At 51.3% G+C, this 27,134-nt stretch overlaps 8 protein-coding genes across 8 annotated transcripts; 4 read left to right on the top strand and 4 right to left on the bottom strand.

The window, feature by feature from the left end:
* Positions 1 to 4,344: 4,344 nt before the first annotated feature.
* LRP88_11496 (uncharacterized protein) lies at positions 4,345 to 8,302 on the top strand (the record flags this gene model as incomplete). Its single annotated transcript, XM_083247922.1, has 10 exons — positions 4,345 to 4,740; positions 4,984 to 5,125; positions 5,185 to 5,696; positions 5,809 to 6,140; positions 6,205 to 6,304; positions 6,392 to 6,461; positions 6,512 to 6,956; positions 7,048 to 7,338; positions 7,390 to 7,627; positions 7,682 to 8,302. The coding sequence occupies 10 exons, from the start codon at positions 4,345 to 4,347 to the stop codon at positions 8,300 to 8,302; spliced, it is 3,147 nt and encodes a 1,048-aa protein (XP_083096429.1).
* A 342-nt stretch (positions 8,303 to 8,644) lies between these two features.
* On the bottom strand, positions 8,645 to 10,799 carry LRP88_11497 (uncharacterized protein; the record flags this gene model as incomplete). Its single annotated transcript, XM_083247923.1, has 4 exons — positions 8,645 to 8,670; positions 8,724 to 9,487; positions 9,539 to 10,631; positions 10,679 to 10,799. 4 exons carry the CDS (start codon positions 10,797 to 10,799, stop codon positions 8,645 to 8,647), a joined length of 2,004 nt encoding a protein of 667 aa, XP_083096430.1.
* A 371-nt stretch (positions 10,800 to 11,170) lies between these two features.
* On the top strand, positions 11,171 to 12,785 carry LRP88_11498 (uncharacterized protein; the record flags this gene model as incomplete). The annotated part of the gene is made up of 2 exons (XM_083247924.1): positions 11,171 to 11,205; positions 11,258 to 12,785. The coding sequence occupies 2 exons, from the start codon at positions 11,171 to 11,173 to the stop codon at positions 12,783 to 12,785; spliced, it is 1,563 nt and encodes a 520-aa protein (XP_083096431.1).
* A 662-nt stretch (positions 12,786 to 13,447) lies between these two features.
* On the bottom strand, positions 13,448 to 14,397 carry LRP88_11499 (uncharacterized protein; the record flags this gene model as incomplete). The annotated part of the gene is made up of 4 exons (XM_083247925.1): positions 13,448 to 13,719; positions 13,771 to 13,799; positions 13,847 to 14,005; positions 14,054 to 14,397. The coding sequence occupies 4 exons, from the start codon at positions 14,395 to 14,397 to the stop codon at positions 13,448 to 13,450; spliced, it is 804 nt and encodes a 267-aa protein (XP_083096432.1).
* Positions 14,398 to 19,410: 5,013 nt separating this feature from the next.
* Positions 19,411 to 20,744, bottom strand: LRP88_11500 (uncharacterized protein; the record flags this gene model as incomplete). The annotated part of the gene is made up of 4 exons (XM_083247926.1): positions 19,411 to 19,708; positions 19,757 to 20,229; positions 20,280 to 20,347; positions 20,558 to 20,744. 4 exons carry the CDS (start codon positions 20,742 to 20,744, stop codon positions 19,411 to 19,413), a joined length of 1,026 nt encoding a protein of 341 aa, XP_083096433.1.
* A 900-nt stretch (positions 20,745 to 21,644) lies between these two features.
* Positions 21,645 to 22,915, top strand: LRP88_11501 (alkene reductase; the record flags this gene model as incomplete). The annotated part of the gene is made up of 2 exons (XM_083247927.1): positions 21,645 to 21,902; positions 21,950 to 22,915. 2 exons carry the CDS (start codon positions 21,645 to 21,647, stop codon positions 22,913 to 22,915), a joined length of 1,224 nt encoding a protein of 407 aa, XP_083096434.1.
* Positions 22,916 to 23,426: 511 nt separating this feature from the next.
* On the top strand, positions 23,427 to 25,085 carry LRP88_11502 (Alpha/Beta hydrolase protein; the record flags this gene model as incomplete). Its single annotated transcript, XM_083247928.1, has 1 exon — positions 23,427 to 25,085. One exon carries the CDS (start codon positions 23,427 to 23,429, stop codon positions 25,083 to 25,085), a length of 1,659 nt encoding a protein of 552 aa, XP_083096435.1.
* Positions 25,086 to 25,157: 72 nt separating this feature from the next.
* On the bottom strand, positions 25,158 to 26,716 carry LRP88_11503 (Tannase/feruloyl esterase; the record flags this gene model as incomplete). Its single annotated transcript, XM_083247929.1, has 3 exons — positions 25,158 to 26,262; positions 26,314 to 26,449; positions 26,497 to 26,716. The coding sequence occupies 3 exons, from the start codon at positions 26,714 to 26,716 to the stop codon at positions 25,158 to 25,160; spliced, it is 1,461 nt and encodes a 486-aa protein (XP_083096436.1).
* Positions 26,717 to 27,134: the final 418 nt, after the last annotated feature.

Raw genomic sequence — 27,134 nt, forward strand, 5'->3', positions numbered from 1 at the left:
CGAGCCAATCGATCCGGTGTGCACGGGTCTATTTTCATGTAGTTTATTAAACTACGACCTGCCCTTGGTACAGTAATGGATCAGGATACAGTTGAAAAGATAGTACTAAATCCCGCCGGCAGCCGTGGCAAGCTGCTTCCTCACAATATAATCCAGCAGCCGACTTTGCATATGCTACAGCCAGATTGTGTTTAATTGAGCAGGCTCTTTAAACTCTCATTTTACAGGCCGATCACTCTCAGTTCGCAGCGGGTTTGACAGCATACACCTGAAAGGAGCCTGGGAAGGTTTAGTTGGCGGCTCAATCAGACCAAGCGTCCGGTGTACTTGCCTGCCCATTCGTTAAAGTCTGTGATTCCTAGTCGAGCAGCCAGTGTCTCGGCTTCACTTGCCATCGAACTCGGCTGATTCTGGCAAGCACACGTGGACGAGTCAGCTCCGCAGCATGACTCCTTTTCCTCCGACTTGCAGCAATTCTCTTTCGTCTTTGAACTGCAGCAAGACGGTGCCTCCTCTTCCTCTTCGACAGTGTTTATCCCACAACACGATGTCTCGGCCTCGACGGCGGTACAGTACACATTCAAGTCATTCTTGCTATCCACGATGAGAACATCTAGCAAAGACCAATTAGGCTCCATCATACTCTAATGGGACGATTCGGCTTACCATTAAAACCTGCATTCTTAAGAAAGGCCTCATAATCGCTGACCTGGCTAGCTCCAGCGATGCACCCGACGTATAGAGCAATACTCTTCTTCATCTCCTCGGTAAACTCCTTGCGCGCCAGTATATCGCTAATGGCAACTCGCCCGCCGGGATTGAGAAGTCGGAACATCTCATTGAATGCAAGCTGTTTCTCCGCTGCAGGGACAAGGTTGATGACACAATTGCTGATGATACAGTCAGCAGTGTTATCAGGTAGCGGGATAGAGGTGATGGCGCTTTCGATGAATTGAACGTTCGAGGCACTAGTGTGAGCTTTATTGGCATTGGCCTTGTCTACCATATTCTATTGTGCATTATTAAATGGATGCTAGACTCGATCCGGATGGCAAGGACTTTCTCACCTTGTTCATGTCCACTCCGATGGCCTTGCCTGTAGGACCGACTCTCTTTGCAGCCGTGAAGACATCAAAGCCAGCACCAGACCCAAGATCAACAACTGTTTCGCCCTTTGACAGTCAACAAAACGAAACGACGCGGGACATGGATAGACGCGCCTCTCCCAGCCTCGCGAGTGCAATTGGGTTGCCACAGCTCAAGCCCAGGTTCGCACCCTCAGGGATACCAGCGAGCTCATCTTCTGTGTACCCAAACGCTTTCGCAACGGTTTGCTCATACTGGCCGGTGCTGCTCTTCGTGATTGAGCCGTATCGCCTATTAACTTGGTCATATATCTCGTTAGACTCCATTGCCAGTAGTAAATTGGTTAGGTCAGGGTAAGAATGGTGTTGGATGAATGCGTTGTGGTGGGGTGATGGGCCTATGTCGTTCGCAAATCCATCCAGATATTATATGGTTCTTGGGAGCGCATCGATATGTCACCGTCGGGAATATCTCGTATGCTGATAAATCAAACATTTCCGTCCATCTTTGCGCCTAGGCACCAGTCTGACGTACATGATGGTCTGATGGAAATCATGGAATCAGCCCAAGTAGGCCTTGACCCGTGGTGTCCAATCACGGGGTATTTGAGAGAGTTCGCAGGGAGAGACCTGTAAATGCTGACTAATACGCGAAATCGATATGTCACCGTTTTGAGACGGGCATAAAAATGGGATCCCATCGGTGACATATCGACGATAGGTAGCGACTCATCATGCCTCCGGGACCACCTTTGACACCACGACCCAGGACCAAACGGGTTTCAGCTCAGCACACACGGGAGCGGGTCCGCAACAATCAGCGTCGGCATCGTGCTCGTCGGAAAGACTATATCGTAACGTTAGAAGAAAAACTCGGCGAAGCAGAACAAACTATTTCGAGCCTCAGAGATCAGATCGAGGCTCTTCAGGCGGCATTGGGGCGATACCGCCGCTATCAGAATGATCAAAATAAGGCAGATTGTCGCACGCCGCTGCTGCAACAACCTCAAAGTCAGGGTGGCACATCATCGCCGCCTCTTGCCGGCACTCATGGCGAGGCCTATCAACCATCCAATGTTGTCTCTGATACAGATGACCTCGGAGCTGGGAAACTGCCCGCCCCGGCTTCCACAGATCCACTGGCCTCCGATGGCCAACCTGGATCGGAAGTCAACGCCCTCATCTTTCCACCAGCTGAAAGTCTTCAGGCGCTTATCTCTATAGCTCAGTCATCTGAACCTGCCACGGGACCTCTGCTGGCTATAGGATCTGCCTCAACATCAAGCCCACGCTCTGCACCCGAGCTTAATTTCACAGCTGCAAGCTACCAGGCTGTCGCTGAGGCCGGAAGTCTGCTATCTGAAACAGTAATACCAGACCAGATATTGGCCCCAACAACACCCTGCTGCTCCAGTGATCCCTCATCGGGTGCACAACTAACTGCCGACACAATAAATCGAATGGCTCTCGTTCCGAGTCAGGAGACCCCGCTCCTAATGCCCGCATACATGCTCGAACCAGCAATGGAAGCCTACTACCAAGAAAAAGCTTACAGCGAGTCCACAATGCTTTGCTCCGAGGCATATATTCTCATCGCGCAACAGAACTTCAAGGGTATGAGCCAGGGAGACGTGGCTGCATGGCTATGGAACGGCTTTCGCCGCTCACTTCAACCGGGTGGGGGATGCCGCGTTAATACGGATATGCTATTCAGCCTTCTGGCATTCATCAGCGATACCTGATCCTACGTCCTGCCAAATGTGATAGCTCTACATCAGATTTTTCAACAAGACATAACTTTGTGCACTGCATGGCTGCTTGTGGACTTTTGAGGTTTCAAGGAGAATAGTAGATATAGGGCTGAGACAACATGTTGGAAACTTGACTGACACTGTCAGGCATTTCGACGAGCTAAGCGAAAAGGTATCTCGCGGGTTAAACCGTCGGTGCATTTCGCCCGCAAGGACCTGCTTCCGCTTTTAGTTCATGCAATAGCAACCCTCGACCTTGATGCCGCGTCTTAGAAACTAATGCGTAGGTTGCGTGCAGCTTGTCGTTACATTTTGGCCCCGTTCTTCCTCCAGCTCGACAACGTCCTCGCTCTTGAATACCGTCGTGACACTCTCAGATATTGAGGCGATCACGGCTCTGGACAAAGTCTGGCATTCACCGCCAGCTTGCTAACATCTCTCCATCGCGGCTAATGTTAAACTCGTTCCACTATGTCGTGATAGTTGTCTCAATCTGCATAGGGTCCTGCCAAGTAATAGATAAGTCGATCAATGGAACCAAGCACTTTCTAATCGATGATTCTCAGTGTTGTTATTCTCCCGCTAGTGGTTTTCCGCCTCTGCTTGAATTCGAATTCGAATAATATATACGAATTCATCCTCCACGATGGAGGATTTTCGACTTTCATGCGTCACATCCGACACACAAAGGTTTTCTCCTAGTTACACGCTTCCCTCAGCCTAATGAGGCGACTTGCGGATAGGCTCATTCAGTACATCCAATCAGCTAGACCAGCCTCTGATGAACTAATGAAGTCCAGCAATGCAAATAGCAAACCCGTCTCTATACGGCACCCATCTCCTTTACAGATTGGCCCCCGGAATCCAGATTCTAGCCATCCCCGAATACTAGAGTCATCCAAGCCTTTACGATTTTGCTGAATGATTGTCAAATAGGCATCCCGGCAGCGGGTTGTCGACTCTCCTGGGCCCGGAGGCGGCAATTTGCCGTAAACGTCGTCTTGGATTTCTGGATATGCCTCTTCTTCGTAGTCGAGAATGGATGCCTGCATCGGTTCAAAGATTGCTTGAGTTGAAATCATAGGAGACAGTTGCCAGGTCAATTCTGAGCTGGAGTGAGATTGGGAGGTCGGTTGTTGCGTTCCGTCTTTTCCTTGCTGGACCAGGGGTCCTTTTAAATCGTCGATCAGATGCTTTTGGCATTGGCGAAAAAGATCCTCCTGCAGCCAGTGGCCACGTGTCAATGTGTCACTCTCTCCGTTGTTGATTGATGGCATCTCGCTCAAGGCCTTGGTAGTCTCTATCTGCATCGAGTCACGTCCCGTCTGCGCCCGCTGAAGCTCTTTAGATAACTTATCAACACGTGCTAACGCCTGACTTAACTGTAGCTGTGTCTCTGCTAGTCGGGACTCGAGCTCTGCGATGTGATCTTTGACTTTTTTGCGGTGGCGACGCTGGTTGTTGCGAACCTTTCTTTTTGAATCCTTCCTTTCTCCACTGCCGTCACCATGATTTCGATCAAACAAGATACCGAGTACATGCAAAATATCGTCTCTGCCAGCCCAATCCCTCCTGGAAAGCGCTTCTTCAGCTTCTCGGCGTCCAAAGACAACGTGAGCATCATCTCCCACGGAGACGATGGCAATCTCTATGCTGTCTTTGGTCAGAATGGAGAGGTCAAGTCTCTCAACTTGAATGATATCTGGAAACTCGGTGGCACCATCTTGTACTTCCAAGCAACGCAGTGTAATGGGAAGCTCTGGATCGCTGTAGCTACTGTTTCAGATTCGAAAAGTCGCCTTCGTATCATCCACGATATCCAGCCTGATCAAATGAAGACGTACAACCCCGCCCACATTATCGACACCGACGAACTGCTTCCGGAGATCCATGGTGTGCACTTGGTAGGTTGAGAGAACCTTGTTGATAGAAGCTTATTCAGGTAACGGTATCTGATAATGCATGGCGGAGCAACTTTACACGCACAGTCAACGGCCACACTTTTCCTCAGATCTATATTGCTTTGCAGCCTTGGGACCGCATCACCAAGGAGGACCAGCTTGCGTACTGCAATATCCCCTCTGGAAGCGGGGGCAGACTCTGTCTCCCTCGACCACACCCGGAAGCTGCTGGTAGCTAACCCGGAGCGCATCTTGGGCGTCCAGTTCGGGAGATTCGGCGACAAAGAAGGTGCCTTTGCTCTTTACGAGACCGTAAGAGGCAAGAAGAAGCTACAGTTTCGAACCTTTGAGGAGTACCCTTTCACAACCGAGACCGATGCTAGTGATGGTAAGTCGTGCCGTGTCTTCTCCCCTGAATCCTCGACCTTGCTGACAAGACATGTGAAGGAGCAATACCAGTCGCGAGCTTTCAAGAGGGTGGAAGCACCGTCTTTTTTGTCGCCGGTGATGGCCTCTCTTTCTACGATGAAGACGAATACACGGATGGCGACAGCGAGGGCATCCTTGGCAGAAGATCACGGCTGTTCAGGCAGCCCAGCATGATGAAGACGTTGCAATTTCGTATCAGACAAAAGACAACTCTGTCTACTACTTGGAGCATTAGGCCATTAACAGTCGCTTGGTTGACACGATGGCATCCTGCAGCCCAATCCGGCTTCTTGGTCCCATCGCCAATCGCGTCATGCCCCCAGTCTGTTGCAAGACCCCCGAAGGCGACAATCTCGTTCAAGGTCCTGATGACTTCTGACGGGAACGGCAACATCTTTCAGCATTCTCAGGCTTCTGATAGCTTGATGTTGGAGTCTCGGCCACTATATGCTTCTCGTGGTACCATCAACACTGAGCTCGAGACTGACGATTCGTCTGCAACTGGAAGCAATCAAGCTGAGCAACGAGACGTCAGGAAACAACAAGGCGTCAAGGAACTTTAACCTCTTTATCGAATCATCGGCCTACATGCGCGTTATCCTCAACGGCCGTTTCGCATCCCTGGAAAAGACAGGTCAATAGTTCGAGGCCGACTCGACCAGCGTTGTCAACATCATGGTCCCTACGAGCGATCTATCGAGTCACAATTTGTACGTCACCAGGGTTAAAGAACCAAGCGGCAAAGAGCACAATGTCAATGAGTCCATCGTGAGACCGATGGACAAGATTCTTGATCGGCTGGCCAAGTACAAGACAGGACAACGACTCAAAAACGCAAAGACTCCGGACGGGAAACCAATCGTGACCTCTGGGCAAATGGCTGACAGGGAGGCCGATGAGGCTGTCCAGATCTTCTCAAAACGAAGAGAAGCGCATGATGAGAACAAGAAGAAGGAGCTGAGGCTACGACGTATGTCGGTTGTGGCGGGAAGATCCCGATTCTTTTACGGGTGTGAAAGTATTCAGATTGGAAAGTAGTGACGGCGACGATGACGACCAAGTCGAGGCTCTCGCGGCTCAAAACGACATCCTTGAGAAAGACGAGGATATGACATTGCTATTGAAGTACAGTCGGCCTGTGAGCGAGCTTGACAACTCAGGCAACATGGGTGTGATGGGCTGGTTCCCATCCCCGTGAGAAATCATTAACTGGTTGGGAAAAAAGATCAAGGAGATTGCCAACAAGGTTGGGGAAACTATCAAGAAGTGGGTGACAGAGTTGTGGCAAGTGGCTGGTAAGTCAAAACCTCAGGATGAGGAACAAGAAGACTAACCCTCACGACAGGAGGATTTTGGAAACTGGTCGTAAAGTGGGCAGGACGCGCATGGGAGTTTGTCCTAGATACGGCCAAGACCATTGGGAAGGCTCTCGTATGGATATTTGATCAGGCCAAGTTCGGCTTCAATGTCATCATCGAGCTCGTCGGCCTCATCGCCAACTGGGGCTTTGGAAAGGATTGGTCCAACTCGATCGGGGCCTTCGTCAATGCCGGCCTCGACGTTGCTGACGACAAGATGGCCAATGCTATCCGTAGCATTCTTCCGGACTTCCTTAAAAAGGTGGAAGACGGGTCCCAGGAGGCAGCAGAAGAGGGCCCTAAGGATCATGACGCTGCAAAGAAGTCATCCACACCCACCAACTCAGCCAGCATCAACCAGAACTGGGCCTTGGACCAATTGCAGCACGGCGGCGGTCTCGACTACCTCAAGGGCAGTGGAAGCTCGCAAGGGTTGAACACGGCAAACTCCAACCTAGACGGTCATCAATGCGTTGGGAGATTTGGCTAAAACTCTTGGACACGATGTTTGGGACCTAGTCAGAGGAGAGTGCAGCTTTGGAACCTTCATGAAGCGAGTGGGAAAGGATGTCGCCGACCTTGTCCTCGAGGCCCTCCGAAAGATACCAACCCACATCATCGGCAAGATCAGTCACGCCGCGCGGAGCCTGAAGACCCTACTCAACCGGAAGCTTTATCTTCCAATCTTTTCCTACCTATGGAGGAAGCTTACCGGAAAGGACCTCACCCTTCTCACTCTGGTCTCTCTACTTGTCGGCTGGCCAGCGGCCGCTCTACAAAGAGCCAGCCTAGGTGACAGGGCCATAGCACCCAAGTGAGAGGACCACCTCAACAAAGACAACCTTGAGGACTTGATTAACAACAGAGCCCCCTGGGCTGACGCTGCCCGCACTGTCAAGCCCTTCTTTGAGAGTCTACAGCTTGCCACGTCGATCCTGGATGCCATAACCAGCTTCTGGGACTATACCTTTGATGGTGTTGGCCTGAGCGCCTACTCGACAGAGATTGGTATCACCAACGGCGCGATAGCGGCCATCAACATCCTTGTTAACCTGCCTCTGCTATCTGATCGCAGTGGCGTCCTGGGAATCCCTCACCACATTGTAAGTTGACATATTTTATTACGGCGTACAAGACACAGCTACTGACCTCTCAAGATTTCATATCTGAATAGCTCTAGCACCGTGGTAGATTTGATCTTCAAGGTACTCAAATGGAAAAAGGTGATGACACCCGCCATGGCCCGTCGTTTCTCAACTACATGGAAGGTCGCCGTGGGCCTCATCATCTTTGGCAACGAGGTTTTTGTCGAAGGCTGGCTCATCAAGCGACACAGACGAGTTGACCGCGTGTACTTCGGTATCCAGTATGAGGTCTTCAAGCTCCTCGGCGCAGGCCTGAGCTCCGTGTCGGCATGGACGATGGATAATCAGCCCCAGGTCGCACTAGCTGCAGAAGTAGGCAAACTAGGATACACAGGCATCCGAACGGCTCTTCAGACCCTGCTGATGGCGTACCGGAATGACGGCGTCATCCGAACGGCCGTGGACGACGGCTCTGGTGTCCAGATCATAATAAAGGGCAGAGAAGACCTAACGCAGTTGATGGTGGTACCTGACCGCCAGTGGGTGGCGGATATTTCTGGGCCTGAGTTTGCAGACCTGGTACTTGGGGATGGCTTTTCAGAGAAGAAGCAACTGGAGTTTCCAATTCTGAAAAAGGAGCAAGAATTCCCTATGCTGAAGAGAGAGGCTGAGGTGGAAGTTGCTGAGGACTAGGGGCTGTCTGTATCGTTGAGAGTACATGATGGGAGGTATTCTTGGTGCTCTCCCTTGGCGAATTGAACTGGTTCGATTCTTCCCGTACACAATAGACATGTATAGCTATCAATTGCTGATTAAAGATAACGATTGAACGTTATAGCACGTGAATTCAACTTAGGAAAGATGCTGTATAACCGCCCACATAAACCCTCTCATTTTCTCTCAATACTCCAGACAAACTGATTCTTCATATATGAAAGCACGATCGACTTTCCATCAGGGTGAAACGCCATCGCCTTCGGATCCCACCCGTCAGCTAGACAGTTCAACGCTATGGTCCATCTATCCTGACTCCACTCATTCCTCTTCCACATGCACCAGCCCTGAAACTCATACGCAATGGCCAAGAAATTACCATCAGGCGAGAAACACATACGCCTGCACCAGTCCCAGGGCGCGTCGAGTTTTGCCACCCGCTGCATCTGCCCGTCGTGCCCCGTTGTCCAGATCTCGACGTGCTCTTTCCTGGATCCCGAGCACGCGAGGGTGCGACCATCTGGGGCCCATGTCAGACTCTCGATCTTGCTTAAGTCTGAAGGTAGGACTTGTGTTTTGGTGAGAATTCCAGTGAGCGTGTTTAGGGCACATAAGATGACCTTGTCGCTCAACACCAAAGCTAGGCGTCCGTCTGAACTAAAGGCCATGGACGCGGCGACACTGCCCCCAAGGCCATGCACGATCTTCTCTTCAACGCACTTCATGGGTAGTAAAGGAGTGTCAAACCCCTTCCAAACCTGAACCTTGCCGTCAAACATATTCGTAATCGATACCAGGTATTCGCCGTCTGGCGACGAGGTCATCATCCTGGCCTTTTGATCAAGTTTTTGCGTTTGACGAAACATGCCCGAGCCATTCAACTCGTAAATTTGGATACGTCGGTTCTCGGCAGATACCGCAAAGGCGTGGCCGTCTGGTCTCATAGTGACGGTGATTTGGCTGTACCCCTTTCGTTTCCACTTGCTCGTACTCCAGCATTTGAACTCTTGCTTGATGTGATATTGCCCTTGCTCGTCGCGGCTGAAAACAGATATTCTTTTCTGGTTATGTCCGGCGATGAGCTTCTTCCCGTCAGGAGTAAAATCGAGCGTCCAGTGGGGGCTGAAGACCGTGTCCTGGCTTTGGGTGTGTTCAAAATACCAACTATCATCTTGTTAGTGACTGTCAAGCAGGTCCGGAGTGAGTAATGCCTACCTTGTTCCGGCTGGCTTTTGCTCTTCAGATAGAGATTCTTCTTTCTCAATGACGCATCCGTCAAATATAGGATCAAAAAGCGCACTCGATTCGAACTCGGATACAGATGGAGTCCGTGGTGGTGACTCAACAGCACTGGGAGCTTGCGCCGGGCTCAGCTTCGCCGTCAGATCACGAATAGTCTTCTGCTGCTCAGCTGCCAGTTCCTTGTTTCGGAGCTTCTCCTCCTCGTGGCGCTTCTGCTCTAGTTGTCGTTGCCTCTCCTTCTCCCACAAGTCTGCATTCAGAGACTCAGTAGCGTCTCTCTGTTGCTCCAGCATCTCCCTCATCTTGGCTAGTCGCTCAGCGTGCAACTGCTCCATCGTGACCCTGAGCTTCTTCTGCTCGACACGCATCTTCTCGACAGATTGCTTCATCTCCTCTTGTTGTTCTTGTAGGAGCTTGGCCATGGTCATGTCTCGCTCCTGGGTCGCCGTCTTGATGGCTTCGCGGACTTGGACAAGCTCATTCTCGAGAGACTCCTTCTCCTGAGCCCATTCCGCGTTAAGCATCTTCCCTGCGCCGGTTTGATCAAGAGTTTTGTGATTGTCAGCCAGCTCAGTCTGTATAGCCAGCTTTATAACCTCGGGCTCAACATTAAGCTCCTGGGGGACGAACCGACTGAGGACATTCAATGCCGACTGTTTGTTGTTGTAGTGTCGGTGGACTCCTGCCCCATTCTTCTTCATATACCCCCAAAACTCCTCCGTCTCCTCCAACTCCTTCAGACGAAGCTCGGCGGTGTTCTTTTCGACCAACTCCCACATGGTGGTAGTAAGAACGACCTTGTTCACCGCACCACGGCCGCAGAGCTTCCGGAGGAGCCACATGTTCATTTTTCCTGTGCCCTGCATCCGGATGTCGCTGATACGATGAAAGTAAAGGATGCCGCTGAGGTAGATCTGCTCGGTGTAGGTCATGCTGAGCCATCCTGAGATCTCTCCGAGGACAGCACCATCTTGCCTGTTGGTGTCGTCAAAGCCGGGAGTGTCGACCAAGTGAACCGTGACCCCAGGTCGGTAGGTGAAGCTGTAGGCCTCAACATTGCGTGTGCCTGGTTGCGCATGAGAATGTATTCGCTGGAGTACACGCAATACTCACAGGATTGGAGGCCATTTCCGACAGTGGCTTTCTGGCCAGTGCAATGGGAAATAAATGTGCTTTTCCCAGAGCCAGTAACGCCCATCAGAGCAATCCAAACGTCCTTTGTTTCTCCCGCCATCGTCGCTGTCTCAACTGCCCCCTCTTCCTCAACCCATCAATCCACAGCCGGGTTCTGGGCGCATTTATGTGTCTGCCAAGGCAGACTCACCCAAGGTCTCGACCGCCAGCTGAAAGAGAGACAATGGCTGGATCGCCAATCATGGGGACGCTGTAGCGAGCACAGATACAGGGGTTGCATTAGTGGCTGGACGTGATTCGTTCGAGATATCGCGAGCTGGGTGGCAATCAATAGACTATTTGGACGTTGCATCAGCCACGGCTTGTGACCAGCCTGGAACACTGGGGAAGTGTATTTATGTCCGTGGGTCCTGAGCTTAAAGAGACGGCATGTTGGGTCTCGGACATTATTGTAACGATCGTTTTGACATGATGAAGTTGGCACCGCCAGAGTCATTCTCGTTGAGGTACGTGAACAAAGAAACATTAGCTTCAAGGTACTTACTAACAATTTCTCAGCCCCAACGATGTGGTCATCGCCGTGATGGGCGTGACGGGCGCTGGGAAAAGCACATTCATCGGCAAAGTTACCGGCCAGGACGTCAAAGTTGGCCACAGCCTCGTCTCGCACACCGCAGCTGTCGACGTCTTTCCTTATCAGCAAAGTCCCAATCGATGTGTCTATCTCGTCGACACGCCCGGTTTTGATGATACCACTCGTACCGATACTGAGGTACTTAAGGATGTGGCCTTTTTCCTGTCGCAGATCTACAGGAAGGATGTTAAGCTTGCTGGAATCGTCTATCTTCATCGCATCACCGATAATCGAGTTCGGGGATCGTCGATGAAGAATCTCAAGATGTTTCAGCAGCTCTGCGGCGATGAAGCCTTTGGGCATGTCATCTTGGCGACTTCCATGTGGGACACACTCGATGAAGCCTCGAAAGACGTGGGCGATCAGCGGGAACAGGAACTCATGAGCAGAGCCGAGTTCTGGGGTACCATGTACAAGAGCGGCAGCCAAGTGGCTCGGTGGTTGGGCAACGAACGGTCTGCCCAGAGCATCGTCGGTAAGATCATCGAGGTGCACGACAAAGCGGGCGAGGCGGTGCTCAAGATCCAGCAAGAGATGGTCAACGAAGACAAGGACCTCGATGAAACGGCAGCTGGTCGAGAGGTGCAGCGAGAAATCGCAGCTGCAAAGGCGCAATTACAAGAGGAGATCAAGGAGCTGCGCGAAATGCAAGAGGACATGATCAAGCAGTCCAACGAGAAGCTGGCCCAGGAGTTCGCAACACAGAGACAGGCAATTGAGAAGCAGCTCAAAGACTCCAATGAGGCTCAAGCGTCACTCAAAATATCGCTCGAGACTCTTCTCGAAGAAAAGACAGCCGAGTACGAAGAAATGCTCAAGCGAGCTCAAGAGGAACAGCGACGAATGGCAGATGCTTTGAAGGAAAAAGAGGCCGACATTCGGAGAGCCCAACAGGAGAGAGCCGAGGACGAAAAGATGTTTCGCGAAGCTCAGGCGCAGTACGCGGAAGAAGTCAAAGAGCTGGCTCGCAAGATCGAGCAACAGCAGCGAGAGGCCGAAAGGCAACAACGTGAAGCTGAGAGACAGCGACGCGAGTACGAGGAGAGGCAACGACGAATGGAGGAGGAACGCAAGAGAAAGGAAGAGGAGGAGAGACAGCGGCGACAACGCGAAGAAGAGCGCAAGAAAAAGGAAGAAGACGAAAGGAAGAGGCAGCAAGCCGAACAAGAACGTAGAGACAGAGAAATAGAAGAGAAGAAGCGCGAAATAGCGGAGAAAAAACGAATTCTAGAGGAGAAGACGCGGATCTTGGAAGAAAAGAAACGAGTCCTGGAAGAACAGCAGAAAGCCAAAGAAGCAGAAGAAAAGCAAAAGCAACTCGAAGCAAAAATGCAAGCACTCCTCGAACAACAAGAAGAGATGAAGCGACAGCAGCAGGAGGAGCAAGAGGCGGCGCTTTGGAGACAACGGGCGGCAGAGGCTCAGATGGAGAGTCAGAGGGCAAGGAAGTAGTCGCAGCAGCAGGCCATGGGATTGTTTGGCGTCGTCGCGGGTGTTGGGACGGCGGCTTTGGGGGTGTTGACTGTTAATCCGGGGTTGGTTTCTGTGGGAGCTGCTTGGGCTAGCAACTCGGCGAATAACATGTAGCTCGCGTAGAGGGGATGTAGTCGTTTATCGTGTATGCATCACGGGCTTCAAACTGCCCATGTCTTCTCGGCCGGACGGACGCCATCTCCACCGCATCATGTCCATCCCAGATCCTGCATGTCGATCATCCAACCCTCTCCGCTGTCGTACGAGCTCGGTTCACCCTGTGGCGCTACAAACATGGCCTGACATTTCGAGACCGCAAGATGGGCAAGTGGAACAATCAGCCTCAGCTGTGCATATGGTGTCATTAACGCGTTGAATTAGATTTTCATATAGCTATTTTGTTTTCCCCCTAGACTTGCTCCCACATCCTCATGGAAGGCTTTGAAGACTGTGATGGATTCCGAGGCAATGAAGACGACGGTAGACTCTGTAGATAGAAATCTCCCCTTTGCGCGACGCTCGCTGTTCCCGCAGTTCGGTCGTCGTGTTGTCGTTGGAGGTCTTTTAGGAGGGCGTAGAAGAATGGCGTGTTTGCCACGACACACGCGCATAGTATCTCGATGGAAGCCCACTGTTGGCGGTCAGAAGAGGTCCGATAGCGGAGGATAGTGTCTCACCTTGGAGCGTGATTGTTGGGATACGGATTCGTTGAGGATGAGAGGGAGGCGGAGGATGGTGATGGCGACGACGACGGCGCCCACGCTAAATAGGAAGCCCAGTTGGAGTTTGGCTTTGAAGTCGAGGCGGAGGTGTTGGAGGATTGGAAAGGGGAGAATGATTAATGCGACGTCGGATATGATGTTGCAGACGGCCATGAGGATGAGGTTTACGAGAGCGCGTTGGCATTTTATTTCTGCGACAGAGGTTAGTTGAAGTTGATGTTGATGTCATTCGATCGTCATACTGGTATCTTCAGAGTGAAGTTTCCACATTCTATGATTGTCAGTTGAAGCTTCAACAATAGAAGAAGAGTGGCATACAATGATAGTGGGTGACATTCCGTCAAGGTAGCGATCAACACAGCAATAAACGTCAGGGCAATAAACACCCAGAGGGTATTCGCGACAGCCTTTCCCCATCGAAAGACTCCAACAAAGCGCGTGTAAAATGCAAGCAGGCCAAGCTTAAGACACCACAAACTACTGCAAGTCAGCACAGCCTCCGTTCCTGCAGATCATCCTACATACAACAACGCATAACATATCCGACCGGGTATCAAGAGTTTGTACGACAGGATTCTGTCGTGGTTGAGCTGGTCGACGCTGACGCCTTGAGCAAGGGCCTCGGCTTCGGTGGCGGGCTCGTAGGTGTGGCTGTGATTGAGGACGAAGGAGAGCGAGATGCAGGTGGATCGACCGATCAGAGGGAGGATGGCGATGGTCATGTAAAAGTCGTCGATGCGCCAGGTTCGGTGGCAGGTCGGGTGAAGCTTGCAGCGGAACAACACGCGGTAGGCGAGGCGCGCGATGATGAGGGCGGCGCACACGCTTGCCGTCGTGATGTCGAGGGTGACGTCGGAGGACAATGCCATGCCTCGTCGAGTCGGGGTAAGGTCATTGTGTGAGAGGAGGAGTTGAGTGTGGACGAGATGACGACGGGCAGATGCTGCTCCTTGCTCGGTTCGGCCCCAGCATTATATGCCGCGGCGGGGGAAGAAAAAGAGGAAAAAACTGGACTACTGGTCCCTCGGGTAAGAGGTGAGAGAGACTGGGGGAGTGCTATTGTCTTGGCGAGCTGGGGAAGCGAAGGGCGAGGGTTTTCGTGGGTCCCCCAGATGGCATCATGACTCGGTCGAAAGGCCGGGGGAGCCAATCACGTCTCGACAGTGTCACCCAGGGTGTGCTCCGGACGTACCGGGGCTGGGGATAATCCCTGCAAGAGGAGCAAATTAGCAGATCCTTCCAAGGGGAAGCCGTTCAGGTCAACGGGGAGCAGCCACATCGGTTGGAACATGCAGAAGGGTTCGAACCGTTCAAGACGTGGAAGAGTTCCATTGAAGCTTCCACGAGCACATCATTCCCATCTGCAGGTAAACTCTGACTCCCTTAAGCTCCTCGCCTCGGCCCAGAACAAGACATGCATGAGCGTCTGTGCGGGTGGCCACTTGATCGCCGCCACTTCGCAGGGATTCCATCTTGGTGTCTTCAACGGCCCTCAACGGCGCCATTTCTGCTTCTCCACCTTTTCGCTCCCAAAGAGCCGATCTGCCGGTCAAAGCTGGAGACAGCGTTACCCTGAATTACCTCTCAGATCTGATAAAAACAAGTGCGCAATCTTGAAGATCCAAGAGAGACAAGTGGTGCATCCCCAGATCTCGATATCTCGCACCCCGTTCTCCTGTTGATCTGGCAGCTGGTGCCCTTGTCCCCGTATTACGTTATGGCCAAGGCGCGGCCTAACAAATCCACCAAGGAGGGTCAGGTCCGTGAGGTGTCCAAACTCTGTTTGGACGCTGTAGAAATTGCGGTCCTTTTGTTGATTGCCCAGATTTTCTGCGCGTGCATTCGGTCAGTCATTAGGGCAAGGCTAATGATTTTATCCCGTCTGCATAACTTGATGGAATAATTGCGATCACGGAGGCCAAACGTCGTTTATTGAAGGCGTGGCCATTCCCGATTATTCCCACAATTGTCAATGTGACAGGTCTCAGGTCAATTTCGTTTTTACGAACCACTCTTGAATCTTTATGCGATCAAGGTCGGGGGTACACATGCGAGTCAAAGGGCTTCAATCTCACAGTCGAACGTCGTCACTATTGTCTCTCTCGCTGTCTTTGTCATCTTTCTTGGCTGTTGTTCGACAATGCCCGTCCCCCTCACGAGATGGTAATGTGGCTGCTCCACGAACTCTGGGCATTGGAAGGTCGGCAGTTAACTCGGTAAGCCTCTCCTGTGTAAAAGGCCGCAGGGGCAGTCATCAAGCACTCTCGCGTCGGACCTTTGACAACTTCGGCTGTCAGGCGGAGACATGTTTACCCCAGCATTGTGACCCCATTTCCCAGACATCCTTGTCCTTGACCTAGATGACCCCATGATTTGTGACAAGTGCGATCAAACAAGGTGACATCCATGTGATGCCATCTCATTGGGAGCGTGCGTCTGCCCCGTACCCTAGAGGATAAAGGATGACGCTCATATTCGAGGGCTGAAAGATTAGGGATAGAACACCCTTTGATTGGAACTTGGAGGATGAAAAAGAATGCGTTATTTCGTACCATTCGTCTTTGGAGAATTATGGAAAACATCCGAAAGGAGTTGAATGGTCACTTGTCTCTTAAACCTATTGACCCACGCACCCACGAGGACCGGACAACAAACAAATGGTAAACTCAATTTTAAACTCCCTTACCAATGCAAGATCCCGCTAATAATAGGCTGGTGCCGATCTTAATGGGATCTCAGGCAAGTCTAGACCAACTCGATCCAAGTCTCCTTGTACCTCTCGTCTTTAACAACTTCCCCATGCATGAGATCCTGAACATAGCACTCGCCCACAAGCGCATACCCTTGTTCACCCTCACGTGGTCGAATAATAAACGGCACCGCTGTCCCGTATATGATGCAAACCATGTCTCCAGGTTGTGTGTCAAGCGGTCCGACACCTCGCATGTTAGATCCAGTCGAGAAGAGACATCTCCCCACACAGGCCGTTGTTACCGCATCTAGGAAAAGAGGACCATTTCCTTCTGCAGCCAACTCTTCTAGCTCGGACATCGTGATGAAGTTTCCCGCTGGAGAAAGACTTGCAGTATTGTCCTGGTTTCCAGAATTCCCACTTCTGGTTTCCTTGTCAACTTTCGACCCAAAGGCATCTGGCTCTAGCGCCCACCAGAGCCATCCAGTAACGAGACAGTTTGCGAAATCTGCAAGCATGCCGGCACAATCGGTGATTGGAGTGCCATACCAGCTCTTGCCCGCCGTCAGGGTCAGGGCTAGCCGCTCCAAGGTGTGTCGTGTGTGGCCGGTTCGCACTAGGATTTCCTCAAGGCCTGGTGTTTGCTCACAAGGCAATGATTGTTGCCGTTTGAAGCATTGAGAATTCATCCAGACCTTGTATTTCACATCACCAATGATGATGCCCCGGACTGTGAGTCGGTCGCCTTGGACGCCGTCTCGGATCTGAGCTGGTTTAGACAAACCGGCTGCAAAATCCGGATGTGCGTCCAGAGGTGTCAGTGTCTGTGGTCCCTTGACATCCCATCTCGGGATCCATGAATCTTTAAAAGGGGTGACTCTGGTTGACCCAGCTTGGGATGAATAGCCGTGATCGTACGCGTAAACCTCATGTCCGGGGTGGTCAAAGATCTCGGTGTGATGAACATGAGATAAGATAGCCAGAGGATTCTTGGAGCTGGTCATCAGACACGCCAAATTGCGGTAAACTTCTCCAAGAGGGATTGTGTAATCGGGTGTAATTAGCGAGTTGACACCATCCGTAGTGGCTAGACCGAGCAGTCCGAAGATCTTGTCTCGCTTCTCCTGGCACCCAAACTGTCGGGTCAATGTAAGAAGCTCGCAGAAGGAAAACTGAAGAGGTTCAAGGTAGTCTTGGGAACGTGATATCCTGTACATAAAGTACGCGTTCATCACACCGACGGGTACCTGTCGGTCTGACATTTTGCCTCTGTTAAAGTCCTTGGGCACGATGCGGTGCCAGTTCGTTCGAATAATTGCGGCAGCGAGTCCGATCCATTGCCACGACATTTCGAATTTTCCCCAGATAACCGTAGCTCGTTGCGCTAATGCGATTTCTTGGACTACCCAGAGGCGTTGGAACCACCGTGTCTTGTAGAGGCCCAAGGCTTTGAACCAGACTGGACTCTCTTGCGACAATGGCCCCTCACCATGAAACTCTTGAGCTAATCCTTGGATCCGATACCGAGCATTTTCAACATTGACCGGGCGGTTGGTTGGTGTCGCCCATGTGGAAACAATTGAGCAAACACTGGCGAGGGCCTGTGAAGCTGTTGAATGCAGGGGATCATCATCCTCATCTGGACCAAGCCAAACGAGAACCCTGAACGCGTTTCGAAAGATGTCACCCATCGCAGCAACCTGCCGGCTCCGTTCGGCAGGATTGCTCTGATCAATGCAGATCGCATCAGCCCACACCACGCGCATGGAATCCGGTCGGCGAATCCGACGCAGAGCAAGATGCAAGTTGACGCCTATAGCCATCTCAACCCCGTTGCATTCGATTATAGGGTACTCAACACCCCAATCACAGTCCGATTCTGCCCTCCAGCAGTAAGACAGCGCTTCGTAGGTGTCGCGATTGTCGTCCAAAGAGCAGATGTGTAAGCGGCATCGGATTGGGGCATCGTCGGTGCCGGGAAGAATCGCAAGAAGACGGAATTGGCCCTCTTGATACAGACTTGAGTAGATTGAGACAGGAACACCGAGACCATCTGGAGCGATAATAAAGTGCCTGATTGATTCGCTTTCCTCTGACGGCGTATGATTATGCGCAACCTTGGGTTCGAACCCTTTTTCAAACCCATGATCGCGAGACATGAGCTCTCCCATGTCTCGATTTGAGATCAATGGTCCCGCCATGGATATAGAAAAGTTGTTTTCTATGAACAAGTGGTGAGACCACAGTCTGGAAGATTGCTCTCGATTAAGACGCCAAAGGCATCAACGCAGTGACAGAGGAGGCATGATCAAGACTTACGTTGAGCCCCCAAAGAGAGGGTCTGGGCATATTGCAAATTGAACATCCGGTATTCTCCGGGCCCTGAGCCTGGAGTTTGCTGGTGGCCGGCCATCTTGGGTAGGGTTCATCTGGATCGTGGATCCAGATGTCGACGGAGCGAAGATGCTAGATGAGGGTGTTGGTTCATATATAGCCTCTGCTTACTCCATTTATGCCTAACTAAATTGGGCATCCTGTTGGTTGCTTCGATGGAACCGTTTTTTGGCCCTGCAGGAGGATGCACCCTATAATCCATGCATTACTTGTCATATGACGCTTGTTCCTTCTGGGTTTCTGAGCCAGCCACGGAGCGTCACTCTGCCATCTGTGTCCTATTATAAATGCGGGCAGCCAATGGGATTGGCTCAGCGGTCATGTGGCTAAGAAGGATGCTGCCGAGACCCGGCAGTGCTCAAGGAGCTGAAAAAGTTGGTGATAAAAATAGATTGAGGCTTTGAAGGGGAGCGGTATAGATAGAGGACTAGAGGCTGGAACAATTGAGCCCAAAGAAAGAACGCAGAGAAGACGTGAAACTGGATATTTCTCAATGCAGCCACATCGCTCAGCCACTTAACTACGGGCTTGATGTTGGAGGCTCCCGGAGCCCGTGAATGGGCGATGAGTCTGGTCGATAAATATCTGAATTTTATGTTCGAAGCGGCGTTATAAGCATACGAGTTTCAGTAAAAAGCTATTAGTAGTTGTAAAATATTGCCTTTAGATGTGCAGAGCTGATTAATAAGAGACGAGGATGTGAAAGCCAACCTCAACCATACCCAATGTACCATACCCAAGTTTTCATACCATACATGACCATCATACCGCCAAAGCTAACGTACCCAACAAGCGTTTAACTTGTAGACTCGGACCTCCTCCGGCTCGAAAGGTTACTCTTTGGATTGGCCTGACCCCCGGCGACCAATCCCGCCTCATCGTGACCAAGGTCGTACACATCGGGTTGTGCTTCCTTGGCAACCTTTCCCGTTTCGACGTGGAAAGATCGAGTCATCATGATCTCTCCTCGTGAAAACTCGCCATGGGTGGAGTGGCTTTGGTTTCCGTAGTAGGGATACCCTTGGCGCCGAACCAGGAGAGCGCTGATGGAGGGGAGGCATGCACAAATGAGTCCAATCCCGGCTTCCGCGTTTCTGTACATGTCAACGTAGTGACTTGGAGCTGATGACAGTGGCACTTACCCAGATAAAATAACCTTTGTGAAGACGATAGTCTGGTTTGGTGATTTGCCCTCGTGCAGGATCATTGCGAGACGGTAGATGCTAAATGCGGTTGCCACACCTCCGGCACAAAGAATGCCAATAACCCGAAGCCTCTTTCTTTTAGACAGTTGCAAAGACCAAGTAAGAGGAGTAGGCAACAGCAGAATGACCAAGTCACTGACGGTGCTAATTATGGCATCAGCAGTGATGATGGCACTCTGGTCCAGGCATTTATCCGTCTCTCCTTTCCAGTATGCGCTGATGGGCCAGCAGATGAATATCTTGATGAGGACACCCGATACGTAGTATGCCACCAGCATACCGATGAAGACATAGATGCCGATCATTGTTTTCTTGTGGACAGATCCAAAGACTCGGATGATGATGGAGAGGAGGGCGAGTTTGACGGTCAAGGCCATGGGGGCGTAAAAAATGGTGGCGGCGTATCCGGACTGTGATGATAACTGTCAGAAGAATAATAAAAATGGGCGTCCCGACTCACCCGAAAGAATATCTGTGCATGCTCTTTTCGTACTTCCCATTGATTGAGCCCACCGCCGTATGTCCCAGCTGATGTAGTGTAAGCATTGTACCAAAGCATCGGAACAAGATGTACTCACCAACACAGGCTGTGATACAATACCCAACCATCAGTACCTAACATCCGGTGAGTCCGAGATAATCAAGCCAAAAGGAGTTTCAGTGTCGTACGTAGGAAGAATATGTGAACCCTATCTGCTGTGAGCCCTCAACTGTAACAATGGCACTTAGATCACTCACAGTCATCACGAGTTGTGCCTCCTCCCATCACCTTGGACTTGGCGTAGAATCGAGTTGCAACAAAGGCAGACACAAACACGAGGGTCAAGGCCTGAGTGACGTAATTGCACGACTTGAGTACATCCTGGGGGTGCTCCAGATTCGGCACCACGCCCTCGGGCGGAGGCCCTGCGCCGGGGAAACTCATATTCAACAATGTCAGGCCCTAAAAGACCGCTTTAAAAGAATGAAGGAAGGGTATCAATGAGCCACGGAAAATTTGGGAGCGGGAAACGCTGGGTCTTGAAACCGAGGAGGAGCCCGGTTTTCTTTTCAACCGCGTTCCTGATCATCCGTCAAGACCATTCTTCAGCCCGCAGGCTAATTTCGTGCAGCCTCGGGTTGCAGACGTAGTTTCACAAGTCCTCGGCATAACTGTGGGTTCGATTTGCAGATCGAAAGCTCCATTATCTTGTTAGACTCTCCTGCTACAGGGAATTAGCCTGTTGGTAGCCTCCCCAGTTATCGGTACGAATAGCCGAATGGCGCAGAAGCCGCCAAGGTCCATCCGCATTGGCACGCTTCATCGGACTCTGCCCCTGACGCGATGTCCGTGCCTGGACCCGAAAACTTGGAATTTCCAAAAGCGATGACTTGCAGTCTTGAGGAACCACAGGATCATCAGGAGAAAATGATGGTCGCTGGGGTTACATTTGGGATCCTGGACTAGCGTTTGATGAGGGTCTCTTCAAGCGCGGATTTGGATACCACCCGGAGAAAGGATCGACGTTTTGGTCCGGTGGAGCCGGGTAAGAAACGAAACAATGACCGCAGAATGGAGTTTCATGTGATTGGAAATGTTACTTAAAGGTGGTGTTGGTCGTCGTTGTTCAAGGGTAGTGAGATGAGATTTGAGGCGTACTGCATGTGATATCAGGGGTGGCTTCTTGGTATGCGATAAGCTCTCACTGTTCGGAGTTTTAAGAAATACAAACTGATTCCCATAGACTTTTTCCTTTTCCGAAATTGTTCAACTGTTTGACTCTGTCACCTCGAGCCCCTTGTCAGCGACCGACCATTTCCCCCACTCCTCAACAACTCGTTCACCATGGGAGACGCTCTCGACGTTGGCCCGGCCTCCAAGCTATTCCAGCCTCTGGACATTGCCAATGGCAAGATCCGACTCAAGCATAGAGTTATCTTGGCCCCTCTTACAAGAAACCGGGGCACCCCGTTGAACGCTAGCTCGACACCCGAAAACCCCAATCGAATCTGGGTCCCCAATGACTTAATGGTGGAATACTATACTCAGAGGACAACAGAGGGTGGCCTGATCATTTCTGAGGGTCTGCCCCCCTCGTTGGAGGTAACATTGATCCAGACATTGAGAGGATAAGTAGCTAACAGCAACAGGGCAATGCTATGCCGGGTGTACCTGGCATCTTCCTTCCCGAGCAAGCCGAGGGCTGGAAAAAGATCGTCGATGCAGTCCATGCTAAGGGAGGCTTCATTTACGCCCAGCTTTGGCATTCAGGACGTGCCAACATCCCTCAACTGACGGGCACACCCATCGTTGCCCCGTCTGCCGTCACTTGGGATGATCCCAACGAGACTTTTTCCTACCCAGCCCCTCACAGCACAACACCAGTCAAGTTGGCGGACCACCCGCCGATTGAACTTACTGTTCATCATATCAAGAAGACCATCGATGACTACCGCAAGGCTGCCAAGACAGCTATGGACATTGGCTTTGATGGTGTTGAACTCCATGCAGGAAACGGATACTTGCCAGAGCAATTCTTGAGCACCAACATTAACAAACGCACCGACGAGTACGGCGGCACAGCCGAGAAGCGATGCCGGTTTCCACTAGAGCTTATGGAGGAGCTGGCCAAGACGGTTGGCCAGGAGAACTTGGCTATCCGATTGACTCCATTCGGTCTGTTTAACCAGGCCCGCAGCGAGCAACGAGTCGAGACCTGGGGCCACCTCTGCCGCGAGCTCAAGGCACGACTTCCGAACTTGTCATACGTTAGCTTCGTCGAGCCTCGATATGAACAAATCTTCTCTGAGGCAGAGAAGCAGGAGTTCTTGAACTCGTGGGGCTTGCCGACTGTCGATCTGTCCCTGTTCAGGTCCATCTTTGGCGACACGCCTTTCTTCTCCGCTGGTGGGTTTGACGATGGAAACTCCTGGGGTGTGCTTGAGAGCGGCAAGTATGACGGTCTGTTGTACGGTCGTTATTTTATCAGCAATCCTGATCTGGTGGAGAGATTGCGAAATGGATGGCCTCTTGCGCCTTACAACCGGTTGCGTTTCTATGGACCGTTTGAGGATTCTACTATTGGATATACGGACTATCCTGCCTATAAAGCATAGGAGGATATGTTAGGGTTAAGCGTTGTGCTGCGATAGGAGTTATTTATTGACCTAGTTATCATACCATCATTCGATTGATTACGCAACCCATGCCTCGATACGCCTGATATGCATAAAATATAACAATTTTATCACTCACGATTAGCACCAAAAGGGAAGGTAGAAAAGCATCCGACAATCGGCACTTCACCACGGGATATACATCTAGTTCCGACGCCGAGGCATGGTAACTCTTCTATCAATGTAGCGGTCTTGGCGATGATACAATTCCCCACAAGTTCGTGCAAATAACATGCAGATCCTTGCCTTCGGACCAAGTTTGGACGTCGGCCCCGAGGAATTCCCTCAAAGAGAAGCGAGTCGGCGGTTTGCCGATCGCTAGTAGCGGGGGTCAGCCTTGACCGACGGTGCTGGCGCAATTGGATACTTAAATGAGGATTGAGGTATATAGTTGGACTATCTTCTTATTAAGCCCTCGGTCGAACTGTTTGTGACGGTTGGGACAGGCACGATGAAGGTTTTGACGAATATCAGCGCGTTGCTGGCTTTTGGGCTGGGTCCTTCGCAGGTCACTGGGAAGCACTACAACCCTGTCAAGCTTGACGGATATGGCACCTTCTCAGGCACGGTCATCAACAGCACCTACTCCAAACAGAACCTCCCAGCACCTGTCGACGCCTGGCTCGGCATTAACTATGCGTCGCCACCTATTGGCAATAAGCGCTTCTCTCCAGTAGATGCGCCAGCCAAGTTTAGAGGAGTCAAGACCGCCGACACCTACGGAAAGGCGTGTATTCAAGATGCCTCTTCCCGGACTCCCCTCGAGACTCAAGACGAAGACTGCCTCAGCTTCAACGTCTATCGAACAAAGGGCGTCCCTCTGAGCAAGAAACTCCCCGTCCTCGTGTGGATCCACGGAGGTTCATTCTGCGTCGGCAGCTGGGCAAGTTTCGATGCCGCCGCATTCGTGGCTTCATCCAAAGAACCCATTGTCGTCGTCAACTTCCACTACCGTCTCAACTCTCTCGGATTCCTGCCCTCTGAGCTTTTCGAGGATGAAGGTCTGCTGAACCTTGGAATCCGAGATCAAAACTATTTCCTGCAGTTTGTCCAAAAGCACATTGGTTCTTTTGGAGGTGATCGCAAGTCTGTTACTATTGGTGGTCGATCTGCTGGTGGCCACTCAGTGGGAATCCACTACTTCCACAACTATGGCAAAGATTCCAAGCCCTTGTTCGCCCGGGCGATTCATCAGTCTGGCTCTGTCACCTCGAGAGCCTTCCCCAACGCTAGCTATCCTCTCTACAAGCGCCAATACGCCGAGTACCTGTCTTTTCTGGGCTGCGACAAGGCCAAGACAAACAAGGCCACCCTCCGATGTCTTCGAAAGGCAGACATCAACGACATTCGAAATATCAGCACAAAGATCTACAACGAGTATGACCCTGTCCTGACTTGGCCTTTCCAGCCCGTTCACGGAGGGCCATTGTTCGAAAAGCCGGGATCGCAGTCTGGTTACGATGGCACTTTTTTCCATGTCCCGACCATTTCATCGACTACCACTGACGAGGGAAAGTTTTACACCCCTGGAAACTTGGAGACCAACCAGGAGTTTCTGGATTATCTACACAACATCTCGCCAGCTCTGACAGAGGAAGACTTGGCCGATATCGCTTCTCTATACCCCGATCCAGCAACAGATTCAACTTCGCCATTCGCAAACTCGCCAAACAGCACTCAGTACAACCGTATTTCAGCTGCCTGGAGCGACTACGCCTACATTTGCCCAGGCCAAGAAACCACCTACCGAACATCCACAGCTGGCGTAGCAACCTGGAAGGTTCGTTTCAACACGAGGAACAAAGTTCCAGACTGGCAGGGTATCCCACACACATCTGACACGGCATATACCTGGAACGAACCCACTACTGAGTTCCCTGAGATCAGCCACATTTACCATGCGTACCTGGCCAGCTTTGTGGCATCGGGAGATCCCAATCGTCATAGGTACCCCGGTAGCCCGAAGTGGCCGTCATATCATGGTGGAGATGAGTCGCCGCAGCAGCTCGTTGTGCAGCCCCAGAACACGAAGGCTGAGGAGGACTCGATTCGAAAGGAGGCTTGTTTGTTCTGGAGAGATCCCGAAAGGGCCCCTCGGCTGAACAAGTAGTCTATTCCGAAAAGAGATATGTAGTTCTAGGCGAACCGCAAAGAGACAGCCCAAGATTTTATCCACGAGCTCTCATGACTTGCATTTCCAGCTGGATGTCTGCCTGTGATCGCCCCCGATGTAAGTTTGTTCCCTAGGGTACAAACAATGACCACGCTGAAAGTCAATGCCCCGTGTGTAATCATCGTCAACAAACTTTGCCCCCGTCAGTGTCTCAGGTGCCCGTCCCTCCTCAACCCAAGCAACTATCGTAGCCAAGACGTTGTGTTGTGGATCAAATGGGATGCCCGTAGCCGGAGTACCACCACCTTGACCAACAGCCCAAGCCCCGGGGCCAGTGCTACAGTGAAACATGCCAGAGATGCGGAAGAATCGGAAGTAATCGTGTAGGTCTGGGTCGGCGGTTTCCATATGGTCCCAGAAGCGCTCCGTGTTAAATTGGGTGATTTGGTTATCCTGACCCCCGTGGTAGCTGAGGATCTTCCCACCGCGCTCTTTGAAAGCAGGAAGTGCTTTTGGATATGTCCGGATGTTGAAGGGATTAAGCTCATCAGCACGACGCACAAGGTCTCTGTTGTAGGTGATGGCATCCCAGTCTGGGTCGTTGAGGACGACATATCGAAACCAGTCTTCAGAATAACTGAAAGGTTTGCCAGCGAGCAGTTTAGAAACTGCCTGTTCTTCGTTCCCTGGATTCATCCGAGGAAAGATGAGCTGTCCGTTGGGATAAGTGTAGGGTGCGTAGATTTCTTGAACTCGCTTGACCTGCGCGAATGTGAGGCAATTGGTTGATTCGTATCGACGACACAAGAGAGTCCAAGGGTTGAAGAAGCATTTGTTGGGGATCTCGACGATGCCATCTTCAACACCGTCGAGATGATCGCATTGCCTCAGAATCTCGTCATGTATCAAGCCCTTCCAGGTCTCCGCATGAATAAAGTCAGGCGAGCCTATAGGACCGGTGATGGGGTAGAACATGGCTCTTTGACCCTGAAGATTGTTGAAATCGACAGCTGGGGCACCTGCAACAATGCCATCATAGTCATTTGGGAAGGCCTCCGCTGCCTTGATGCCCATGCGGCCACCAAGAGAACACCCGATGTAATATGAACGGCTGGGCTCTTTGTTGTAAAAGTTCTTGATAATCTTCTTCGCCGTCTTGGTGCCTGTGTGAAGGCTGGCCGAGGGTCAGCGTCAAATATCTATCGGGGTAGTCAAGCACACCCACGCTCGATACGAAAAATCCTCGACAATATCGGGGTTATTGAAAAAGGGTTCGCCCGTAGTGCCATTATGACCGTTATTCGTGCCCATAGTGGCAAACCCGCGAGTTGTTCCATAGGCCAGGTCCTCGTACTTGATACCTGGCAATTTTGTCAGCATCGTCTCTCAGTTTCGCTGTAACACTCACATCCATCAACACCCCCATTCCCAGTCGCGAGATATCTAGCACCTTCCCACTTCTGCGGAAGCCAAAGCTCAAAGCTTATGCTGGATCGCTCTGAAGTCGGGATCTGCAGAGCAATGCGGCAGATATCAGCCGAGACTTGCTGAGAAGGCCGGTTGCAGGACTCGACATTGTCATCGAGGCCAAGCTTGGTGCCATTAATAATGTACTCCAGGCGCGTCAAGGTGGAGTTGAATATTAGTCTGTGGGGTTTGTAGGAGAGACAGTGCCTGCGGAAGGAGTTGTCTAAGCTGGAGTCCCCTGCAACAAACAGGGGGCCAAGAGCTAATAAGCACCACCCTATGGAGAATGCGAACAACATGGTAGCAATGGGTAAGTAGTAGACAAGCGAAGTCATTGAAGGTTGGTCGGTGTGAGGTTGTGTCTGACTTCCATGCTTACTAACCCTAATGGCGTCGTTTGATTGATTAAGTTTGGAATACATTACAGTCACATGACCGTGTACCCTTTTAAGTGTGAAGGAAGGCACTCGAATAATATTTGGGTTTAAAAAGTAATTAGTGTTGGTTGTATTGCTCGAACTATATTATTACGTTTGTTAATTTATAGGGGGTTTTCATCTTGGTTTTTTATTGTGCCTT

Source organism: Fusarium phalaenopsidis (genome assembly GCF_050370095.1).
Source record: "Fusarium phalaenopsidis strain FUZ10S chromosome Unknown contig_32308, whole genome shotgun sequence".
Taxonomy (NCBI): domain Eukaryota; kingdom Fungi; phylum Ascomycota; class Sordariomycetes; order Hypocreales; family Nectriaceae; genus Fusarium; species Fusarium phalaenopsidis.